This window comes from Bombus vosnesenskii, unplaced genomic scaffold (genome assembly GCF_011952255.1).
Source record: "Bombus vosnesenskii isolate JDL3184/JDL3185 unplaced genomic scaffold, Bvos_JDL3184-5_v1.1 scf7180000013309, whole genome shotgun sequence".
Taxonomy (NCBI): Eukaryota; Metazoa; Arthropoda; class Insecta; order Hymenoptera; family Apidae; genus Bombus; species Bombus vosnesenskii.
In genome coordinates this window covers 1,761,458-1,782,751 of record NW_022882958.1, presented here as the reverse complement: position 1 = coordinate 1,782,751, position 21,294 = coordinate 1,761,458, and the positions used below count along the sequence as shown (strand labels likewise).

The 21,294-nt window shown below is 37.6% G+C and overlaps 2 protein-coding genes across 3 annotated transcripts in view; one reads left to right on the top strand and one right to left on the bottom strand.

Annotated features, from left to right (window-relative positions):
- Nucleotides 1-536: 536 nt before the first annotated feature.
- LOC117234809 (microtubule-associated proteins 1A/1B light chain 3A-like) lies at nucleotides 537-2,345 on the bottom strand. Of its 2 annotated transcripts, XR_004493569.1 has the most exons (5): nucleotides 2,155-2,345; nucleotides 1,665-1,827; nucleotides 1,396-1,580; nucleotides 991-1,326; nucleotides 537-904 (listed from the first exon to the last, which is right to left on the bottom strand). XR_004493569.1 is itself a non-coding variant. In XM_033496359.1 (4 exons), exons 1-3 carry the CDS (start codon nucleotides 2,249-2,251, stop codon nucleotides 1,418-1,420), a joined length of 423 nt encoding a protein of 140 aa, XP_033352250.1. In that variant the 5' UTR covers nucleotides 2,252-2,345; the 3' UTR covers nucleotides 537-1,326; nucleotides 1,396-1,417. The 2 variants fall into 2 exon arrangements, 1 of the variants encoding a protein (XP_033352250.1); XM_033496359.1 differs by having other exon boundaries at nucleotides 537-1,326.
- A 595-nt stretch (nucleotides 2,346-2,940) lies between these two features.
- LOC117234787 (dual specificity tyrosine-phosphorylation-regulated kinase 2-like) overlaps nucleotides 2,941-21,294 on the top strand; it is a 44,376-nt gene continuing 26,022 nt past the window's right edge. Inside the window, exon 1 of the mRNA XM_033496322.1 lies at nucleotides 2,941-7,191. Within this exon, the coding sequence (XP_033352213.1) occupies nucleotides 5,995-7,191 (1,197 nt within the window). The 5' untranslated portion in view covers nucleotides 2,941-5,994. The remainder of the gene's footprint in view (nucleotides 7,192-21,294) is intronic.

Below are 21,294 nucleotides of genomic sequence, written 5' to 3'. Positions count from 1 at the left end.
GATAACAATAGTAAAACTGAAAATGGTATTGAATTGTTAAGTCTTATAGAATTGCCTCATTGATACAATGATTGTTATTTTCACTCTTAGTTACGATACCAGGTACTTTTGTTTCTTATTTAATTTATTTCTCTGAAGATCAAAAATAAGTGCGCTTATAACTTTCCAAACTTAAGACATAATTCAAGACAATTGTCATAAGTTATAAGTATCAAACAGTAAAAGATAATAATCGTATTATTAAGTGCATAATTTTATATATATATATATATAATTATATATAATAATATTATATATATTATATATATATAATAAATAAATATAAATATATAAATATATATATATATTAAATTATTTTATATATATATATATAAAATTATACACTTAATAATACGATTATTATATATCTACTGATATATATATATATATATATATATATATATAGAATCCAATATAATCCAATTGAATTTCATAATGCAAATTTAGTAAAACTGATACGAGTGTAATAACATTATCACATATCAATACACATGGTATATTGTGTAATTATATGAACACTTTCTTTACTATTTCAGTATTTTGTGAACAGAATACATTAACTGGAGAAGATATTTTCATTTATAGATACCTTAAGTAATTTAAGTCATTTTTTTCACATACTCTCAAAGATTCCATAAAGCTATTAACAATTTGTCTGATGCGTACATAAACTATAAACAGGCATATGATGAATATAAATAATAGCTATTACATAATTTGCACAGTAGCAAAAGTCAAACATATATAGAATAATTTGATTCCAGTTTTGTTTGTAAATATACTTTACAATTTGTTATATATAAACTGGTCACTACTTGTTACTATATTGTTTACGTAGTACTACTCCCTCCTTATACATTATAATCTATTAGATACATAAGACAAATACACAAGTAAACAAATTGAGATTAATGATACTAGATAAAAATATTATATAGGTAACCTTCTTACCTATTAAGACTAATGGTTGTTATAGTTGTTGTCTGTAACTATTAAAGAATTTTAAAAGTGTGTCCTGTTATTAGCAATAAACTTAATCTTATACTGTAACTTATGCGAAACATAACTGATATATATGTTGAAAGACCAAAGCACCATGATAGTTTTACACAAAAATGTCAATGTTGATTGTTTCGTTAATTATTTCAGCAGGTACTGCAAGTTGATCACAAATATTCTGCATATCCAGTTGATGGCAGACATAGGTCAGGATAGATCTAAAATTTTTCCTAAGAATTCTTAAAAGTATTTAGAACTCGGCGTATCCCACAAAAACATTATTTTTACCTATAATTAAAAATGATAAGCTATTAAAGTAATCTTAAATATTTTTGACACCAAATAATTTAAACTTACTTGTAAACTAAAATGATGGAATTTAATGCCCAAATACGTCTTGGCTAGCGAATACTACATAAAGGAAGCCATCTGCATCTTGTTCTCTCTGATACAGTTGTGCCATAGTCATACTACCGCTTGCCATACTTCTTTGGTTTACTAATAGGAAAAATGCTTGTGTCGGATGTAGCTGCAGTCTGCGTCTATTAGTTATTATCGATAAATATTATTACCTATAAGTTATATATTAGTTCTGTAAATAATTTAGAAAATATTAAAAAATATACCTAATAATTTTAACGAACTCTGCCACTGTCAAAAAGTCGGGTACTAAAAATTTGGATCTGTCCAGTATAGGTAACTGTTTCTCTCCACAGTATCTTTCGACAACAATGGGTATCTTATTTGGATGTTGTCGTCTAATTAATTCCACATCGGCAGACCTTTGTGCTAAATTTTATGAACGAATTTTTAAAGATTATTAATCTTTCACAAAAGATAATATAATATTTCTGGATGTAATTTTTAATATTATTTAATTTGTTAAAATTAATTTAAAGATATATTTACACGCAGCTTTAAACGAATGTTACTCTTGTACAAGATATTATTCATTTGTTACGAAGGGTACATGACTCAATATTATCAATAAAATAAAAGTATATCGAGCTATAAAGTAAGCAAAACATCGCAGATATGCTGTGCCGTTTGTTTAGATTTGTCTGATAATTTTAATTATAAAGATATTATAATTAATATAAGAAAACGTATGCTTACCGAACGAACGTTTTTCTTTAAATGATTTATGATTTAAATTCATCTTGAATTCACTATGTGTTATTACGACGTTTAAAATGATATGAGTTGTAAGCATAAAAAGGTATTCTTAACGGCCCAAAATGATGCCAATATCTGACTGTTTTCAGTTTAAGCTAGGTTGAAGAAGACAATGCTAATATACGTTCACATTGGTACATGCTGCCCTCTTGATACTCGTCAGTGGTTTTTGTACTCGACCACTTCTTCTCTCTCTTTCTATCCTTTGGAAACGAATTTCCGTCATGAATTGCACAATACAAAGATGTAAATCGAGTGAAATTTAATAGCGTAATATGTATAACGGAATTATATTATATAAAACTTTCTATGCTAAAAAGACTCTTTATTCGAATAGAAAATCAAATAATGGAATTGATTTGTTGAACAGATTGAGTCAGAAAAGATTAATAATTCCGTGTATATAACGCAGGTGGCGCTCCAGCTATTGGCTAGTAGTTACTCTGAAATTATAATCTTTAGGGATACTTTTGTATCATTGTAGAAAATGTTTAAATTGAGCTGCTGAACTTGACACACGTGGTGAAACGATATGATCAATAGCTAGAAACTTTTCATTTTAATATTTCACGATTATGATTTTGTTTCCCCTATATTTTGAATACGTGGTTTTATTTACTTCCTCTAACTCGACTCATTGGACGAATTTAAGTGAAATAATATCGCGAGGCACTTCACGGAGAAAATGGGAACTAAAACGTGGAAGAGATACCGAATCATCTAAAGTAACAGTCTAGTCTATGTCCTCCCTCTGTCTTTGATATAGGAATACGTATGGACTGTGGACACCTGTGCGTGCGGCAAGCACCAACTGTCTGTATACGTGAGAGTGCATGCGTGGGTGTCGCAGCAGGCGTTTCTTTATGAATAGAGTAATGGTGCTCCCGCCTTGAGTGGTTCGCGAATCAGCGAGTGTGGATTTTTCAGTGAAAAGTTGTGCCGGAATTAAGTAGAAGAATTTAGTGCTATTAAATGCAGCCTCAGCAGCGTACCTATCGTTCTTCGGAATTGACTGTGCAACTTGCTTGGTACACGTCAAACGTTCAGTACAAGGGAAAGGGATAACAAAAACATCTGTATTCGAAGTATATAGATAGAGAAGGTACACAGAATCCACCATAGAAATGATAGACAATCGCATCTCGATAATCGTAGAAATCACGATAGAGGGATCTTTACCACCGGAAGCGTCATGCTACGTCGTCTAACCGCCGAAGATTCGCAAAAATCTCTCCCGCGAGGTATCGCTTTTATTCTTCTTTCAAAACCGACAGCTAAATACGCGAGAGATCGCGCATCAGCCAGTTAGTCTGGCCGTTCATCCTTCTGCCTGGTCGTCTACCCCTTCTGAACCGTCCTGACACAACGTTTAACGGGGGTATAAAAAGAATAAACATGGTGGCGGCGTGAGAGAGATAGATAAGGAGAATCGCGAGAAAGGAGAAGGACGGAGAAAGAGGAAGGGTGGGAGAGAGAGAGAGAAAGAAAGAGAAGTCAGCCAGCTAGCTAGCCAGCCAGCCAGTCAGTGTGCCAGAAGCGACGAACTTCGTTTCGTGCTTGCCTTTGTTTCGATGAAAAATAATCTGTCGTTCCTGAACATCCACCCAACTTTTGCATTTATTCATTTATTATCGTCTTAACGAACGAGAACAAAGAGACGAAAGTAACAAGTTTCTCACGATTAACGCTGAGAGAGGACGTTTCGCTTGTAAACAGTTATCAAGGTGCGGCCACGTTCATCGTATTCGCGGTGTTTGCTTCGATTTTCATGCGTGCACGGGGTCCACGACCGAGCGTGTGAGAAATTCAGCATATTGTCTGGCAACGCGGTGCGGCTCGATTTCGATTTTGCAGTGTCGTCGTAGGTGTGATAATATGATATGTTGCAATCGAAAAAATTCGGCACGATTTGACGACGACGAACGTTCGCCGGGTTGCTATCGCGAGGAATCTTCGTCCGAATTGATATAATGTGAACGATTTAGCTACGAACCACGGGGAATGTCGACGCATGTAAATAGAACACGTTCGTCCGTGATTGTACGAATAATTAACTGCCCGACTCTCGAAGACTCGAGAAGCTGTACTTTTCTAATAAAAATCCGTCAATAAAATTCTGCTGCTAGAAAAGATATTCATCGTGTACGACGTTCATGACCATCGAATGACTTTCCATCGATTATCAACGATCATTCGACGAGGACGATTTACTTTTAGAATCCTCTTGGCGACAAATCGTTCGAATCGAATCGTATATGGCTGTTCTGATTAACGGTTATTACGCTTCAAGAAAGGTGAATCTCGTCGAGAGTGAACATCCATTGTACGAAAAACGACGATGTCGTTACTTTGACAGAGCTTGACGTACATTCTATTCGAAAGTTTGTCGGTTGAAGGAACTGGGGAAAAAAAAGGAGAAAGAGGAAAAGGAAAAAAGAAAATATTCAATGGAACGAAGTCGTTCGTGTTGGCCGGCCTGGTGCCAATAACCTCCAGTCAGAGAGGTGGTAGACAGTTTTCGCACGATGCGTTTGCCCTCGTGCTTGATAGATTATAAAATTAGACGTTCGAAACTTCGTACGAAGGTAAAAGGAGCATCGCGTCGTTCCAATGCGGTAAAGAAGGTGGAGACACTGGCTGGTGATAACGAGCGAAGGGTCAAGCGACGAAGGGAATTAATACAAGTCGGATGAATAATTCTGAGGGGGGTAGACAGCTGTGCATGGTAGTCAGAAGTGACGTCAGTCGTGTTGGGTTCATAGTTCCTCTTATTTTCATCGTTCGAAGCCGCGTACAGAGGCCGTGCACGAAGGGGTGACAACGAAAGCGGCGAACACGCGAAATAAAGAAAGAAAGAAAGAAAGAAAGAAAGAAAGAAAGAAAGAAAGAATATAACCGTCGACGACCACGTCGAGCTTTTTTAACGATCGACGATCGTCGCTCGCGCTCGCTGCAACAAGAAGAATCATCACAATTTCTAGTCCGCTGCATTTACATCGAGAAGTCTTTTTTTTTCTTCTTTCCTTTCTCGACGAAATATTTTTAGACGATCGATTGTATTTGAAGCCGCACGTGCGACCGCTTCATCGGCATCAGGCATCGAATCTTATTCGACACGCTCTTCTAAAGAATTAATGCGCATTTATCGAGCACGCAACGCAGTTTGTTCGTAATATGCTTCGTAAAGTCTTAGGAGAGTTAATTAATAATTTCAAGGTTCACTAAATAGTCGTCGAGGAGACAAAGTATAGAAAGAAAAAGAGAAGCATTTCGCACGTTTCATTTCAGCAGACACCGAGAACGAGACTGAGATTCAAAGCGCATTAAATCCTTTTAAGTCGATTAATTTATTCGAGGCGAACTAACTTACGCGAAAAGCTAGTTAACGAGATCGGCAGATTGACTAGATTTACTCCTATATTATACATATATATTGTATAGAAATATAAAATAAACCGACGTAGATCTGCGAACTCTGGAAAACGGGAAGGAAGATCGAAGTAAGGTGAGCAATAACAATCGCGTTTAACTAGCGTATTAATCTCAACGAACCAATATGTTTTTTATCCAAACGACAATACATGGTGACACGTCAGAAGAAATAATAATAGCCGAAATCACGAGAGAAAGAAGACCTTAGAGAAAGAAGACACCTTATCGATCCGTATCGGGGTACGAGTAATCATCCAATGATTGCTTGTTTCATTTCCTTCGATAAACGACCCGTTGGTCTGCCCGGGACGAAACACACGCTCGAACATCATCGTCAAATGGACACAAATGACTAGCTTAACGTTATCTTCGAGCACGTTCGAGATGCCCCGGTCTAGACCAAAACTGTTCGTACCCGCGAACGCGATCTCAACGCAGACTTTCACCGCTCCGACCAGCGAAAGCAATCATCTACCACCCCTGAAGAGTAACACGTTAGCTTTGAAGCAGTCTGCCAGTGAATCGTCGCCTAGTTACTTGACCCGCACCAGTCACATGGCTGGTACTCATCTGCCGAGCTTAAGTTCCAGCGCTAACAACAGCCTGCTCAGCCTGACCGGGAACTCGGAAAGTTTAAACTTGAGCCTGAGCTCGCACACAAGCCACAACTCGAGCCACAATTCGAGTCACAATTCGAGTCATAATTCGAGTCACAATAATTCCAGTCATAACTTCACTCATAATTCCAGTCATAATTTCAGTCATACCACCACCACCACCACCACCACAGCTCACGAGTCTCAGCATACGCAGTCAAACAGTCAATCGAGCACCGCGTTGGTGGTGAAGAATGGATGTTCGAACGGAAGTTCCTGCGGCAGTGGTATACGTAAGCCGAAGACTATTACCGCCACGCCCGATGTCGTGCTGAAGATTTACGTGGATAAGCTGACGCCTTACGAGCACCACGAGATCTTTAATTATCGGCATATATACTTTATCGGGGCGAACGCGAAGAAGAGGCCGGGGATAATCGGTCGGCCTCACAACAACGGCTACGACAACGAACATGGTTCCTATATCCACGTGACTCACGATCACGTGGCCTACAGGTACGAGGTGCTGAAGGTGATCGGTAAAGGGTCGTTCGGTCAGGTTGTGAAAGCGTACGATCACAAGAAACAGGAGCACGTTGCCCTGAAGATGGTGAGGAACGAGAAAAGGTTCCATCGTCAGGCACAGGAAGAAGTGAAGATATTGAGGAAGCTACGCGAACAAGATAAGGACGACACGATGAATATCATTCACATGTTCGATTCGTTTACGTTCCGTAACCACATGTGCATCACCTTCGAATTGCTCAGTATTAACCTGTACGAGCTGATCAAGAAGAACAAGTTCCTGGGCTTCAGTATGCAGCTCGTGAAGAAGTTCGCGCACTCGCTGCTACAGTGCCTCGACGCTCTTTACAAGAACAGGATCATTCATTGCGACATGAAGCCGGAGAATGTTCTTTTGAAACAGCAGGGACGCAGTGGTATCAAGGCAAGTGCATGCTGCTCTTTTTCTTTTCTCCCCATGCATTCGTTTAAACTTTCATATAGATTTCGGCTAACGTACTAAAAATACGCAGGAAATAGCACAGTCCAAAATCGTTTTTTTTTATGCTTGGTAGATAGAAGAGAAGTTTCTAAGTTATCATCGTTTTTAATCACATTATCTTGTACATAATCTCTAGTAGTATTATACGATACGATCTTCGATCGCAGTAAATCCACTTCGACTTTTCAACGAACTAGGAACGCGTATATTAATCAAGATTGGCAAAATCTCGTGAAAGTTCTTGATATTTGTAATTCACAGAATTCGTATTCGTGAGAAATCTGATCTTCACCCTGGTTCTTTTCCAATTTTTTTGCCCAAACGCTTCGATTCGGGCAGGACAAACAGCCGCCTCTCGTGTCGGTATCTAATACGTTGTTCGTTTCGTGTTGGATTTTTACGCTCTTCGTTCGCCGAGATTAAACGGCGCGTCTCCTCTCAACGGACAGGGAACACAAGCTCGTCGTTAGCGTGAATACCGGCAGGCACAAGCGGAATAAGCGCGACAAGCTGGCTCGCGTGCTCAGATATGCTTTATACATACCGTACGCTATACGTAGGTACGCAAGTACGTACTGTTGTTGGAAGAGATATAGCGTGATCGTAAAATTAGTCAGACTCGAAGGTACACGTGTTTCCTGAACGAAACTGAAATTCGAAAAGTTCCGAGGGAAAATAGTGCTGGAATAGCGTTAGAAGCATAAATCAATTTAGCACTAAAACGGTTCTTCGTATATAATGATCATTACAGGAATAGGAAGGTAACAAAGAGTTTACTATCGTACGATTGTAACGAAAGATCGTAAACGAGAGTTTTAAATGTTCATTTATAAATGACGATTGCAACTTGACGTTCAAGATGCTTCTATTTTAGTTTGATTTCTAAATTGATCGGCGATCTTATATTTAGCTATATAATATACCGTATAATAAAATACTATAGTTAATTTAATTTTTGCGAAGATTCACGTTGTTATTTTCGGAGGAGTGAAAAATAGCCTGTAAAGCAGCAAACTCCAAATAAGATTACAATTAGATGTATCACGGATAGCTTTAAAAGAGAAACGCAAAGATTAAGATTAAAAATTCTCCGTTTCTTTATTTTATGATTTTAATCTTCTTCGTTCATCGTCAATCACGTTCACCTAGAACCATCGGGTGGCCATGCGTCCTTCTTTCAGCACCTAATCTCAAACCATTTTCTCAAATTTGTAGCGTTCAACCACTTGTAAATTCTAATAAATTTGCACGGTAAAATTGCACATAATATTATTATTGTTATTGTTATTGTTTTTCTAATTTCGACCATATCTGGAAATATGGATTATTCTACTCTATTTCTGTTTTATCACCATCTTGTTCGTCTTCCTTTTTCTTTTCTATTTACTGTTTCTTCGCGGTATCTCCCGTACAGCACTTTTCCCAGGCTACCTTTACTCGCGCATAATATTATTCTTACTAATCGATCGCACGAAATTAATTTTCAATTAGTACCTACTACTTAGCTTATCCTGCTTTACCACATGCGGTATCTCTTCTACGGACAGAGTACATTGCTATATACCACGCGAAAACATATGGATTTCGTGTGTCAGCGTGCACACAGATGCTAAACTACGGGATTACACAACAATACGCAAAGATTATCGTATTGACAAATGCAATCACGCACGCGTATGCAGAGACATACCACGTATAGAGGGACGACAGACGAGGTGTCCTTGTCCCCTGTAATAAGCTCTGAGAAACGTGTACACGTCCAAGTAGCGTCGCTATTATCTCGCTGTGACGGTCTATAGAATTCGCACGCAATATCGTGAACTTTCCGACTGCTTGGTCGCTTTCTTCGCCGACCTTGCTAGGCCGAGCACGTTAAAAGCGTACACGCTTCGCTTTCGCATCGACGTTTTCCTCGACGAACTTTGCTGCAGTTTTCTCGAATTATTAACTACGCGATGACCCTGCTGTGAGAACGAGCGATAGGTAGCGATAGACAGATATAAAAGTCGCGTCGAGGATTCTTTTGCCAGTGAAACGAACAGAAGATCGATTCTCGTGCTGTATCTCGTATGATTCGCAGCAGAAGACGTACTTTTCACAGGTCGATTTAGAACGTTCGAAAGATTCACGAAAGCTGTTATACGGTGCAAAGATCTTGGCTTAGTTACCAGGCAGAAATGTTTCGTTTTCACCGACGAATAAAAAGACATTTGCCAATGCTTTAATCGTGTCATTGCATCGTACAGAGGGAATTAAGTCGAAGAATTAAATCGATATTTTATCTATGCGTACGTACGTATACGATCGTATCGTTTATCGAAATTCATGTCCTTGTATCCGTTTCATATTGCCATTTTGTAAGTCGATCGAAACAATAAACGAGAATTACCATAAAAAGCTGCTTCCAGAGAACTATTTTAAAGAATTAGTTTCAAATTCGTTTGCACGTAACAGTATGTGGAAACGTGCCTTAAAAGTACGTACGTTTAGTAGCCATTCCAAGACTATAGCCAATATGCGTTTACTTGCAACTACAAGATCCTCTAACAGATGATCTCTGAGGCTTTTGCACGATAATGCTGTATACGTCGAAGCTTCCGGGTATAGGCTGTTCTATAAGGAACGAGCCTAGCATCTTAGTTACCGAGAAACAGAAGTAGCGTGCCCGGAAAGAATGGCTCGCAGCGTTCGAATAATTTGTTCGAGGAGTTGGAAAAGAACCGTTGCTACGAATATAATTAGCCAAGCTCGGTTTCCTTCGATAAACTATAAACTTTACTTAAACTTTGGAATCTGTCGACCGTAACGTCTTTAACATCGCGTCGTTGGTAAATTGAAAATTTGATTTTCCATTCTCCTTGATGCGTGTCATTATCGGTCTTAAATCGGTCTAATGAACTGGGGAAAGTGGTTGCGCGTCGAATCGGCGCGAAATCGCGATTAAGTTTCATTACCTGTCGGTAATGATATTCGTCGGTCGTTGAGCGATGTATAGTTACTCGAGCGCGCGGATTACAAATCTCGATGCACTATCGGATATTTTGAATAAGGTTTGGAAGAATGGGGCGCGTGGCGATGTATCAGGCGCGATCAACCGAGTGTGAATCGTATCTGAATAGGAGAAAATAAGTCAAATTTCTAGCAGATAGAATATTCGTGCTGAACTTGTTGCTGTCCTTCGTTTCTCCGCTGCTTTCGATAGTAAAGAAAAATAAGAGAAAAGAATTTATCTTACAGGAGAGAGAATCCTTCGAATCGCGCTCCTTCTTTCTTCTTCTTAGGTATAACAGCGAAAACGAGTAGCAAGGTTTTTCTTGTTTAAATTTCACAGGAATATCACACGGTGATTCGATATTAAGATTTAATAGTATCAAGTTGAGAAATATTATCGATTCTCGAATAATAAACGATATACGAGCGTTGGAAGTTTCGAACCTTAACATTCGAGGTTGAGTTTTTTTAAAGCTCGATTGCAATTTTTTCTGAGAAACAGAATTCCGATCGTAGAGGGTTAAAATTAATTCTCTTTCATAAATTCGTTTCTTCCTCGTATACGATGAATTCTTTTGAAACTAAATTTAGAGTTGTACCATTATCAAACATCGTGCCAAGTCTACGTTATTACAACCATGAATAATTTATAACGTATTATTCGATGATAATTCTGTTTTCTCAATTTGACTTTTCTAATATTTAAGTCCTAATATTTAACGCGTCGAGTTTCCGAGTATCGTTTCATCGCGCTTGAATATTCATCGATATTTCAGCTAGCACAAAGAGAAAAATTCCTCGTGGACACGTACAATATCACATTTTGCTTAATTATATTCCTTCTTCTTCCATGTTCCATTGTTCTTCACCGTATATACGATGGTTCGTTATCTCGTTCCTTTTTTCTTTAGAGCCTTGCCCCGCAGACGCGAGCCAGATTGAAAGGAATTTATTCCCCTTTTCATAAAGTTACACGGGGGAGCAATCGGTCGGACGCGTCGCGACGAACTCGTAAATTAGACGGCGCACGATGTTTGGCAAAGGAAGCCATAACTAGACTGCGGATGTTTTCGAATTTATGAGAAATTAGAATCTACAAAAATATATAGGGTTCGTACGAAGGTTGCAGGAGAACGACACGACGAATGTCTTTTTCATTTTTTATTTTCTACCGGAGAGCGATACGTATCGTTCGATTCTCTTCGTCATTTTAAAAATATCGTCGCGATATTAAAATATCGAAAAACGTTAAACTGTTTCTCGTCCCAATGATAATACTTTCGGTTTTTACGATAATTTTTTGATAATTGTCGAGCCACTTTTAACAGCTTTTTCTATCTCTCCGAACGTAACGAGTTGTTTTTTATTGTTCGTTTCGAGATACTATATTTCTTTTTAGTCATAAAAACGACTCGTGCTGGTCATCTTCTTCTTCGTATAATCTGCACCAATGTATAAAATATTCAAAGTAAAATACTCGTTGTAATATTCAGAGGATGAGACGAATTTTGATCGAGCGTCAGTTCCTTCGGTTGTTTTTAGAAACATCTGAATTTCCATAAACATCCGTAGTCTATCTATAACCAAAGAAGAAAACCTGACGACACGATTTATGTACATACTTCGTGGTTAACAGGAAGCTGAAGTTTATAGCAATTTACTGGAAAGGGTCACGATTTAAGAACTAGTATCCTAAGCAATTTGTCGCGTATTCGTACGACGATGATGTGGGTACTATGAATCAGGTTTACTACGACCATCTTGTTATATTATACATCACGTCATAATTATTCCGATCAGGTGAATCGTTTTATTTCGTTCGATGGTATATCGATCTTAATATTAAATAATTACACGCTTGACATCGAAGCTTCGAAATCCTCGCTAACTATTAAATTCTTTATTTCTCATTCACTCAGCGATCGTGATTCAAAAATAAGTAGGTACTTTGTTCCTTTAAACGTGTTATAGTAAACTATTAAACTTAATCGTGACATATAAACGTAAGTGAATCGTAAACAGCGAAAAGTAAACTGTATAGGTTTTTGCCATATAATTCTACGAATATGAACGAACGAAAATATCGATGAAACAGAAATTGAAATAAACGAAGGAGAACCGGTAAGTTAATAAGCTTATTTCATAGCTCATTCGTTGATTTCTTGATTTTAATATCAGTTAGTGGCTAAGGTAGTTGGAAAGGAAATAATTTGTTTTGGATTAGATTCGACCGTTAGGTTCAAAGATATAAGCCTCTTAAAACTAGTTCGCCCATAAGTCGACGAGGTTTCGTAAAAACCAAAAGCTACTGTTCGATATTTTAATACTACGACAGGTAGATAATATTTTTTAAATTACCAACAAGATAGATAGATATTCGGCTCGAAAATCAAATAAAAAGACAGGTTTCTGATTCACCGACGACGCATGGAATTCTATTATACTTGCTCGCTCGTAAAAGCTAGAAAATTTGATTCTTTCTTCCCCTGTAGTCTTAGGAAGACAAAAGAACAGAACAGAAACGGAGAAAATTTCTATCGATTCGATTTGACGTAAAATATCTTGTTTATTCGATATGCTCCATTAACCACGTGCCTGTCCTCTGGCTTCCGGTAGCTCGTGCGGATCATCGATGTCAGTGGTATCATAAACCTTGCAACGTTACGATTTACAACGCCTCTTTTAACATTGTTGCAGCTGAACGCGAATCAGTGGATCGAACAGCAACGAGAGACGGTTTTCTACGCGTTACGCTCATTCAGACGAGAATATCTTGTCGCGGCGTGTAGGAGAGACTCTCTGTTATTCGCCTCGCGCGAGAAATACGAATGATCTCACTTTCCAGATCGCATAACCCGTGACGGTAACAAGATCGGGCCGGAGTTTTCCGCGCGATTCGTTTCTATTCGATAAAAGCGTAGGAAGAATCGCACTCTCCTATATACGTATATTACCAGCGTTCCTTTCCTTTCCTTTCCTTTCCTTTCCTTTCCTTCCGTCGTGGATTTTCCTGGAAGGTGGCCCCGATATATACTCGAAGTGGTCGCTGTACGTAATGTACTTTTGGAATATCCGTCAGATCGATACAAAGAAAGACCTCCGAGGTATCCATTACTATAGTAATCACGGGCAAATGGATCTGGTTCGACGTCAGTCCAACTGTCGCTATCCATTGACGAAATTTAATATTTATTACTAGAGCTTCGAAGGTGGTCATTACGACGACCGTTTCTTCGCTCTGCTTCCTTATTTTCGTATTCTTAGCCTTAGGTACTTTGGTATAGGATTTACTTGTATAATGGTTTTCTTGTATTATTGTTGTAATATACAGGGTGGTTGGTAACCGGCGGTACAAGCGGAAAAGGGGTGATTCTACGCGAAAAAAGAAGTCGAAATTTTTTTTTTTTTTCATATTTATTAAAATTACAATCAATTCTCGCGTTGAGAATTATCAGTAATTTTTCTGGCGTGGCGCAGTAACATGGCTAATTATTTACAATAAGTTATTACTTATTATAGATAAGTATAGTTTGTACGTAAGTATTATAAATAAGTAAATATTACTAAGTCGAAAACATAGAATAAACATTTTTCGTTCGAGGCTTCGTTTTCGAGAAAACCGACTTTGAATTTTCGCTTCGTACGCGTGCACTTTATCGCGTTATAACGGATCTCACTGTATTTGACGTACGTGTATTGACGTTATTTTTTTAAATTTTTGAATTTTTAAATTTTTATTCCATATTTTCGATTTCTTTTTTCACGTAGAATCGTCCCCTTTCCGCTTGTACCACCACTTACCAACCACCCTGTATATTTAATATAATATTGATTTATATTACAATAATACTATCGTAATGTATAATATTGTAGTATCGTGGACGAGGGGTCTGGGGAGGGGGCTGTCGTGCGAATTATAAAGAAGCGGTTGCCGAGCATGTGCATGATGGGGCTTAAACAAAAGATACGAGGCTAAGACAAAAGACAAAGGATTGCTAAGGGACATAAGCGAATTAACGGCAGTACGAGTTGAGAAGCCAGAGAGTGCGGATTGCGTTGTCGAGATAGTTTGTTAGCGTTGTTGAGAGAGAGTTGAATCTGTATTGACGAGAGTTGTTAATTAATTATAATACGTTGTTACGATTAGTTTGTGTTAAATAACCATTGTTTTCTGTTTAATCCATTTATTATTAATAAACTAATTATTATTACTATACTAATTATTATTATTATACTACGATATAATGTATCTTAACGTCTTAAGAAACAAGGATATACGATGAGTTGTGATAATAACCTGTAATGTAGCACGTGTATGTACATATTACAAAAGCGACATATCTGAAGCAAGTTTTGCGGGCAAAGCGAAAATTTATTTGGAAGCTTAGAATAAAATTATTTGTTAAACGCGTAGCGTTGCCAAAAGGAATAGATTTCGGGAAACAGCGAATGGTGAAATAATATTTTTGTAATTTCCCATCTTGATTTAAATCATTTTGAATCATTCCATTTTCGAACTGCATGTGCGATATGAATTATAATTGATACACAACGCACGAGTCATAATCTTTCCACTTGCCATGCGAAACTATAAAATACGATGAATTATAGAGTCGATGGAACATTTATAGTTTTATTCGATGGATATTCTCTGTATGTCTGTTTAAAATCATTATTATCGGTAATTCAACACTCGTCTAATATGCAAAACGTTTGAAATAAAGCGCTTTTATTATTTCAACCATTGAAAATTATACACCTATAAAACGATTGATTTTTCATTCTGTATTCCGTCTGTATATTTTCATCGAGTATTTGATGCTCCAATAAAACAAAAAATAAAAAAAAAAAAACAATCAGCCGATTCCCAAACTGATGAGAAATATTATTGAATATGAAACAACATTTAACAATAACGCTCGTTTTTATGATATCTATGCTCGGTCCAAAGCATGATTATTATCAAGGGTACTACACACTAAAAAGTATATTATCCACAAACGATTGTTATTAAGGCCATTTCCATCGTTTTCTGAGTTCATTAACGGGACCTTAGATCTTATACAAAATGAAATTCCCGAGATTTTAACCTTAACATCTGTTCGGCTCTTAACGTTTTATCTTGAAAAATGACAAGAAATCAAGACTACAAAAACTCTTAACGACTGTTTGACCCTTCACAGTGACGACATCAATTTCTGTACACTCGATCCTTTCTAATAGAACTGAAGACAGCCAATTAATAATCTGAATGTCGTTCTAGATACGATGCTCGATAAGGGACATTAGAGACGACATAAATTCCACGAGACTCGTTCAAGTGTCTGTTATTCGTAATTAACGAAATCAACGTGATATTGTCGCGTGAGTAGTTCGCACATCGACGAATTGTCAGGTATTGCACCAGCGGTGTCGAAGTCTCGTCGAAAGTAGATGTTTCCAGCCTCTCGGTGGTCTCTCGTTTCTCTCTTTTCCTTCTTCCTTTTTCTTTCTTTTTTCTTCTTTTTTTCCCCGCTTTCTGACGCTGCAACGGTTGTCTGCCACTCGAACAAATTATCAGCTGGTTTCTCGTGTTACTCTTGTTGCTCACCGGTTATTTTGAAACGAAAGATGGTTTAACCTTAGCGTGGACAACCAGGTACTCGGATACCAACTTTTGTATTTCTTTGAACAATTGTTTTACTCTGTAGAGTAACTGCCTTGCACGATTATTGCACTAATATTATCGACGATCTTTTACAAGGCATAAGTTACAACCGACGAATATCAATAAACGCTCTTACATGATAGTTTGGTAACCAACAAGTTTGGTAATTAACCGATTTACTAATATTAGTAGTTGGTAAATCGGTGTGCAAGAGAGCCGCAGTGAAAATTTTACCATCGAAGTTTATGCACGATAAAATGTTAAAACGTTGTGCAAGATAAATTATGAAAATGTTATGCAAGATAAAATATTAAAATGTTATGCAAGATAAAATACTAAAGCTTCGATCTTATACACTTGTTGGGTAACCGCAACATTTTGTTTGCCCACATAAGAGTTATAAATCGTGATGCGAATATAGGGTGGATATAAAACGTGGTTGCTTGAATTTGGATTTAGCGTCTGGCGAAAAGGAGAGAAAAATGTAATACAGAAGGTGCATCGGTGTACGCGAGACATAATTGAAACGGTACTCGCGATTAGATTAAGAGCGAAGAATTTGTGTCGAGCTGACGGCCAATTAATCGTAATATTGTTAAATCGACTCTTGGTAAGGGTTCGTGAATTCGATATAATCCTTAAGTACCCATTACTCGTAGTTACTCAACGGATATTACGATATCGGTGGGGTACAACACACGCTCGAATCCATGCGTTTATCGTCGCGACGAACACGTGTACAGGTTGATGCAAAAAAGGAGTCTCCAGACTCGGTGAGATTTTTTCTTTTTTATTTACAATAACGTTTACCTTTTTGGGATATATTACTTAGCTTTAGGACTCTGCTTAAACTAAACAACCATAAACTATATGTTACGTCGCGTGATACGAATCGTGCTATTGGGTAGCTAAGGGTCCGCTGACCGTTATTTAGACCCTCGACAAACCTAAGGACCCACCATGAACTTAGACCTTTTAAGTAGTTTTAGATACTCCTATTCATCTTTCACGCGAAATTCCTTAAATGTTTTTGATTTATGGGTGTTCCGGAAATTTACCTAATGGAAATGTTTGGATTTTCCATGAACGAGGTCACCCATGAGCCACGTTGATAGGATGCTTACTCTTCCTATCTTCATTCATCAACGCTGGTCATAGCCAATGGGTATCGGGGATCCTTGTCCTCACTTTTCATAACGAAAAGTTTTTTTTTTATTTATTTGTTGAAATTACAATCAATTCTCGCGTTGAGAATTTTCAGTAATGTAACGAAAAGTGCGAGCAACGAATCAGCTTCCTTCGTTCAAAAATTACCTACATACCGAGCTTTCCTCCGTAAGTATATGTCGGAGATGAAAGGACGTCGGGGTCTCTCTTTTGGGATATTGGGAGAAACCCTAATACGCTAGTCCAGACTTTTACTATAGCTACACTTAAGTAATAAAACTAAAAAAAATAATTGGGCTCAAAGGTTTATGACGATGGGCTTGGGCTCGAAGTGACACAACGAGTCACCAAACGTAGCTACGGTCACGGGAGGGACGTGTACTTAACAGAGGTATGAAATAATTATATAGCTCTCTTTAAAAATAAAGATTGACCCGAGAGGTGGGGAGAGGACTATACAAGGGCAGTTCCAATGGACTGGGAGACAGTCTATGCAGAGCAGTTCGTTCAGATAAGTTTTACTTGTACGTTGAGTCATACGTGTGTCACATCGCATTCGTCATCCCGTTGACCGTGAATTCGTTATCGAACCTAAATTCATTGTCATCAACATCTCGACCGTTCGATCGCCGCTATTACTTGTTGCCTCTTATAATAACCACATTTGTATTAATAAACATCAGTCGTAACCGCGATGGCAAATTCGAGTGAAGATTCCAACATTGACCCGACATATACAGGGTGGTTGATAACTGGTGGTACAAGCGGAAAGGGGGTGATCGAATATAGAATAAACAATTTGTTTTTAATTTTTTTTTTTAATTTTTCCATCGAGACAACGATCTACAGTGCCGTTATAACGTACCGTACGCGTACCGATCGAAAATTCAAAGTCGATTTTCTCGAAAACAAAGCCTCGAACGAAAAATTGTTATTCTATATTCTCGACTTCTTTTTTCGCGTAGAATCACCCCCTTTCCGCTTGTACCACCAGTTACCAACCACCCTGTATAAGAGCGGACGGGCAGTTATATCAACCCTCGAGACTTCTTCGAAGACCACCTAACTACCCGCACTCAATCTCGGTCTTCAGATCAGTCAACATATCTACCCGGATTCTCTCATGTCAGAGCAATCCGTTTCTTCGTCGCCTATATCTTAAGCAGCGGAGTTACTAACTTGTGTCGTTGTACAAAGTTGTTGGAAATACATATTTTATAACACTGTTAATCGCAGCGTTGTACCACCTCAACCACCCCTATTATCTTAACGGAAATCAAGGGATCGATCCATTCGCGGTGTCGATTCTTTGAATCGTAATTCACGACCCCCGTTGACGCGCGCTTCCTCGTGATCGCGTCTCCTCACGATCGGTCGAATTTTCACTATATCTACGTCTAATTGTAGTACTATGCATTTCGTATCTTATTACTCTACGTTGCACTCTGCTACTTTGGCTCTATCCTCTTCTTTCTTTTCCATTCTTTCCATCGTTCTCAATACAACTTCGTAATATTTGTTAAGAGAAGTGAAAAAAGTTGAACGAACGTAGGATTTAAAATCAATTGTTTGGGCGTTATATCAAGTTTTGCATTTATTCGTTTATCTATCTATTGTTACATTTGAATGGAATACTCCAGAGAGAGATGAATGTAGCACGAGGAGGACCAAACAAATAGTCTCTTCGAACATTGGATTTTATTTATTATTCGAGATTTATTTTTTACTATTTGCTCTCTTTCTACGTTTAGAATGAACGTACTTCACATTTTTCATTCCTCTTAATAAAGTATAAACGCAGGGCATGCGGGATGAGAGAAGCGTCACCGCTTTGTTTTCAAATAATTTAAAAATGGAACAATATGCATTTACGTATATACAAATGTACGTTTTAAATATATATACGCGATTATTTCTATGAAAAATATGAGAAATGGTTTGACGCAAAAGTTGTATGATGATAAATGGCACATAATCTGGTGTAATTAACTTATTTTGTAGATAGCTAATTAGAGGCGATATAAAAGTGACATACCTTGTTTTCTAAGTGAAAACGTATAGTTTCAAATACAGTAACCCAGCCGCCTCTGGAATTTTTTACAAAAATCAGTTATGTCGAAAAACCATTAGTTTAGATGATATTTCGTTTATAAAAATATGAAGGTATGTTACCTTCATGCGATGTCTATTTGGCCACCTACAAAAACAAATTAAATGCGTCAGATTGTATCTATGCAATTTTGATACCATGCAATTTTTTGTCTGAAACGTTTTTTCGTATTCTCTGTAGTTACACCAATAATCGCGTGTATATACCTAAAACGGACATACTGTATGTCTTTATTAATAGTTCATTAAATCGTGTCGGTCACGCTTAGTAGAATACGATAACGATGAAATGGCCAGAAAGTAAAGCGGCGATAAAACAAAAGAAAAATTCACGCAAAACCTCAGAGTCCATCTTTTCTGTAACACCTTATATACCCACGCTTATTCGCTGCTAGTCGATGCACATGATAGGCGTATTAAACGGCGATAGAGACGCACGCACGTGTTTGGACGACTAAATTTCGGCTTTCGTGTTACGCGATGAAACTCTAGTGATTACGTTTCGATGGAACAACAACCTTCGACAGTGGCGATCCTCTTCGATCCATTTGTCGTTTTTCTTTGAATTGCAACGCGCTACTAGACGATGATTACTACGCTACATTTGCTTGTTGAACGATAACACGCAATTAGGTCAGAGCAATCGTTGTTTAAACGTATGTACATAGGCTTATCTCGCACCCAAATATACAGGCTGTAATCACTAGACGTCTGGTTGGTAAAAGTAAAAACAGGACGACGCAAACCGTCGTTACGCGGTGGCGTCTGTTGCTTGGAAGGGAAGCAGATGTTCTTTGAGCAAAAGGAATCCTCAAATGTGCACGTTAGATGCACACTTTTGGTTCTTACTTTTCCTCCCTATGTTTTTATGAGGAAATATAAAACGGTAAATCCGCGCGAAGAAGCGCGTGTTACAAATTTTAAGAACCTAATCAAACACTCGTTAACGAAGGAATTAGACTAATAAGCTTGAGAACGGTGGTCAAACCAGAATAACTGAAAAATGAGAATTTTTTATTCCGGAAACCAACAAGGTATTAATGATCGTGCAAATATGAAAGCAACTTTTTCCTTCCTAAATAGGAACTAGAACGTTACAACCGTAATTGAGGAACAGCTTGCGCGCTGACTATCGAAGGGATTATTTGCATGTTCACGATGATTACTTAGATAGGTAGAGACGGTAGTATATCGTGCGAATTATCGAATGGGCATTTCGAACACGTATGATGCTCATTTTTCCAAGACTGTTTAAACGTAGACGCAAGTTTTAGGGAACGTTAAGAAATAATTTGAACATGTGGTCGATTCTTTCATTGGAAAGATATAAGGACCATGTCTGAGGTATGTAATAAAATCAAAGTGCAAATCTACATATTCGTTTCCTGAACTGCATGTAGCTGCACAGTCTCTTCTACAATTGCCTTTTGTTCATTGAAGATGTACACTAAGGATTTCAAAAAGTAAGCGAACTCCCATAACGCATTCTCTTAATTTCGTTATATTTTGCATTTTTAGAGGATATCGATATTCATCTAACAATAATAAGACGTATGATGCTCATTTTTCCAAGACTGTTTAAACGTAGACGCAAGTTTTAGGGAACTTTAAGAAATAATTTGAACATTGTCGTGATCGATTCTTTCATTGGAAAGATATCAGGACCATGTCTGAAGTATGTAATAAAATCAAAGTGAAAATCTACGAATTCGTTTCCTGGACTGCGTGTAGCTGCACAGTCTCTTCTACAATTGTCTTTTTATTTATTGAAGATGTACACTAAGGATTTCAAAAAGTATGCGAACACCCATAACGCATTCTCTCATTAATTTCGTTATATTTTGCATTTTTAAAGGATATCGATATTCATCTAACAATAACATAAAATTAGAGGAATTATATTGAAAATGATAACGTGATCCTCGCCATCCATATGCAGATGCGTTAGTTATAAGAAATAGTAACTAGAGGATGATACTAGTTACAATCGATAGATTTAACGGATAGGCTTAAGATGCCTTTTTGCTTTTATCCCTAGTTTTTGTAAGCGCGTGCAACGAAGGTTTTTTTGGCTCGGAACGGTGTGATAGATTTATCCATTCAATAAAATAATAACTATTCTGATCTTACGT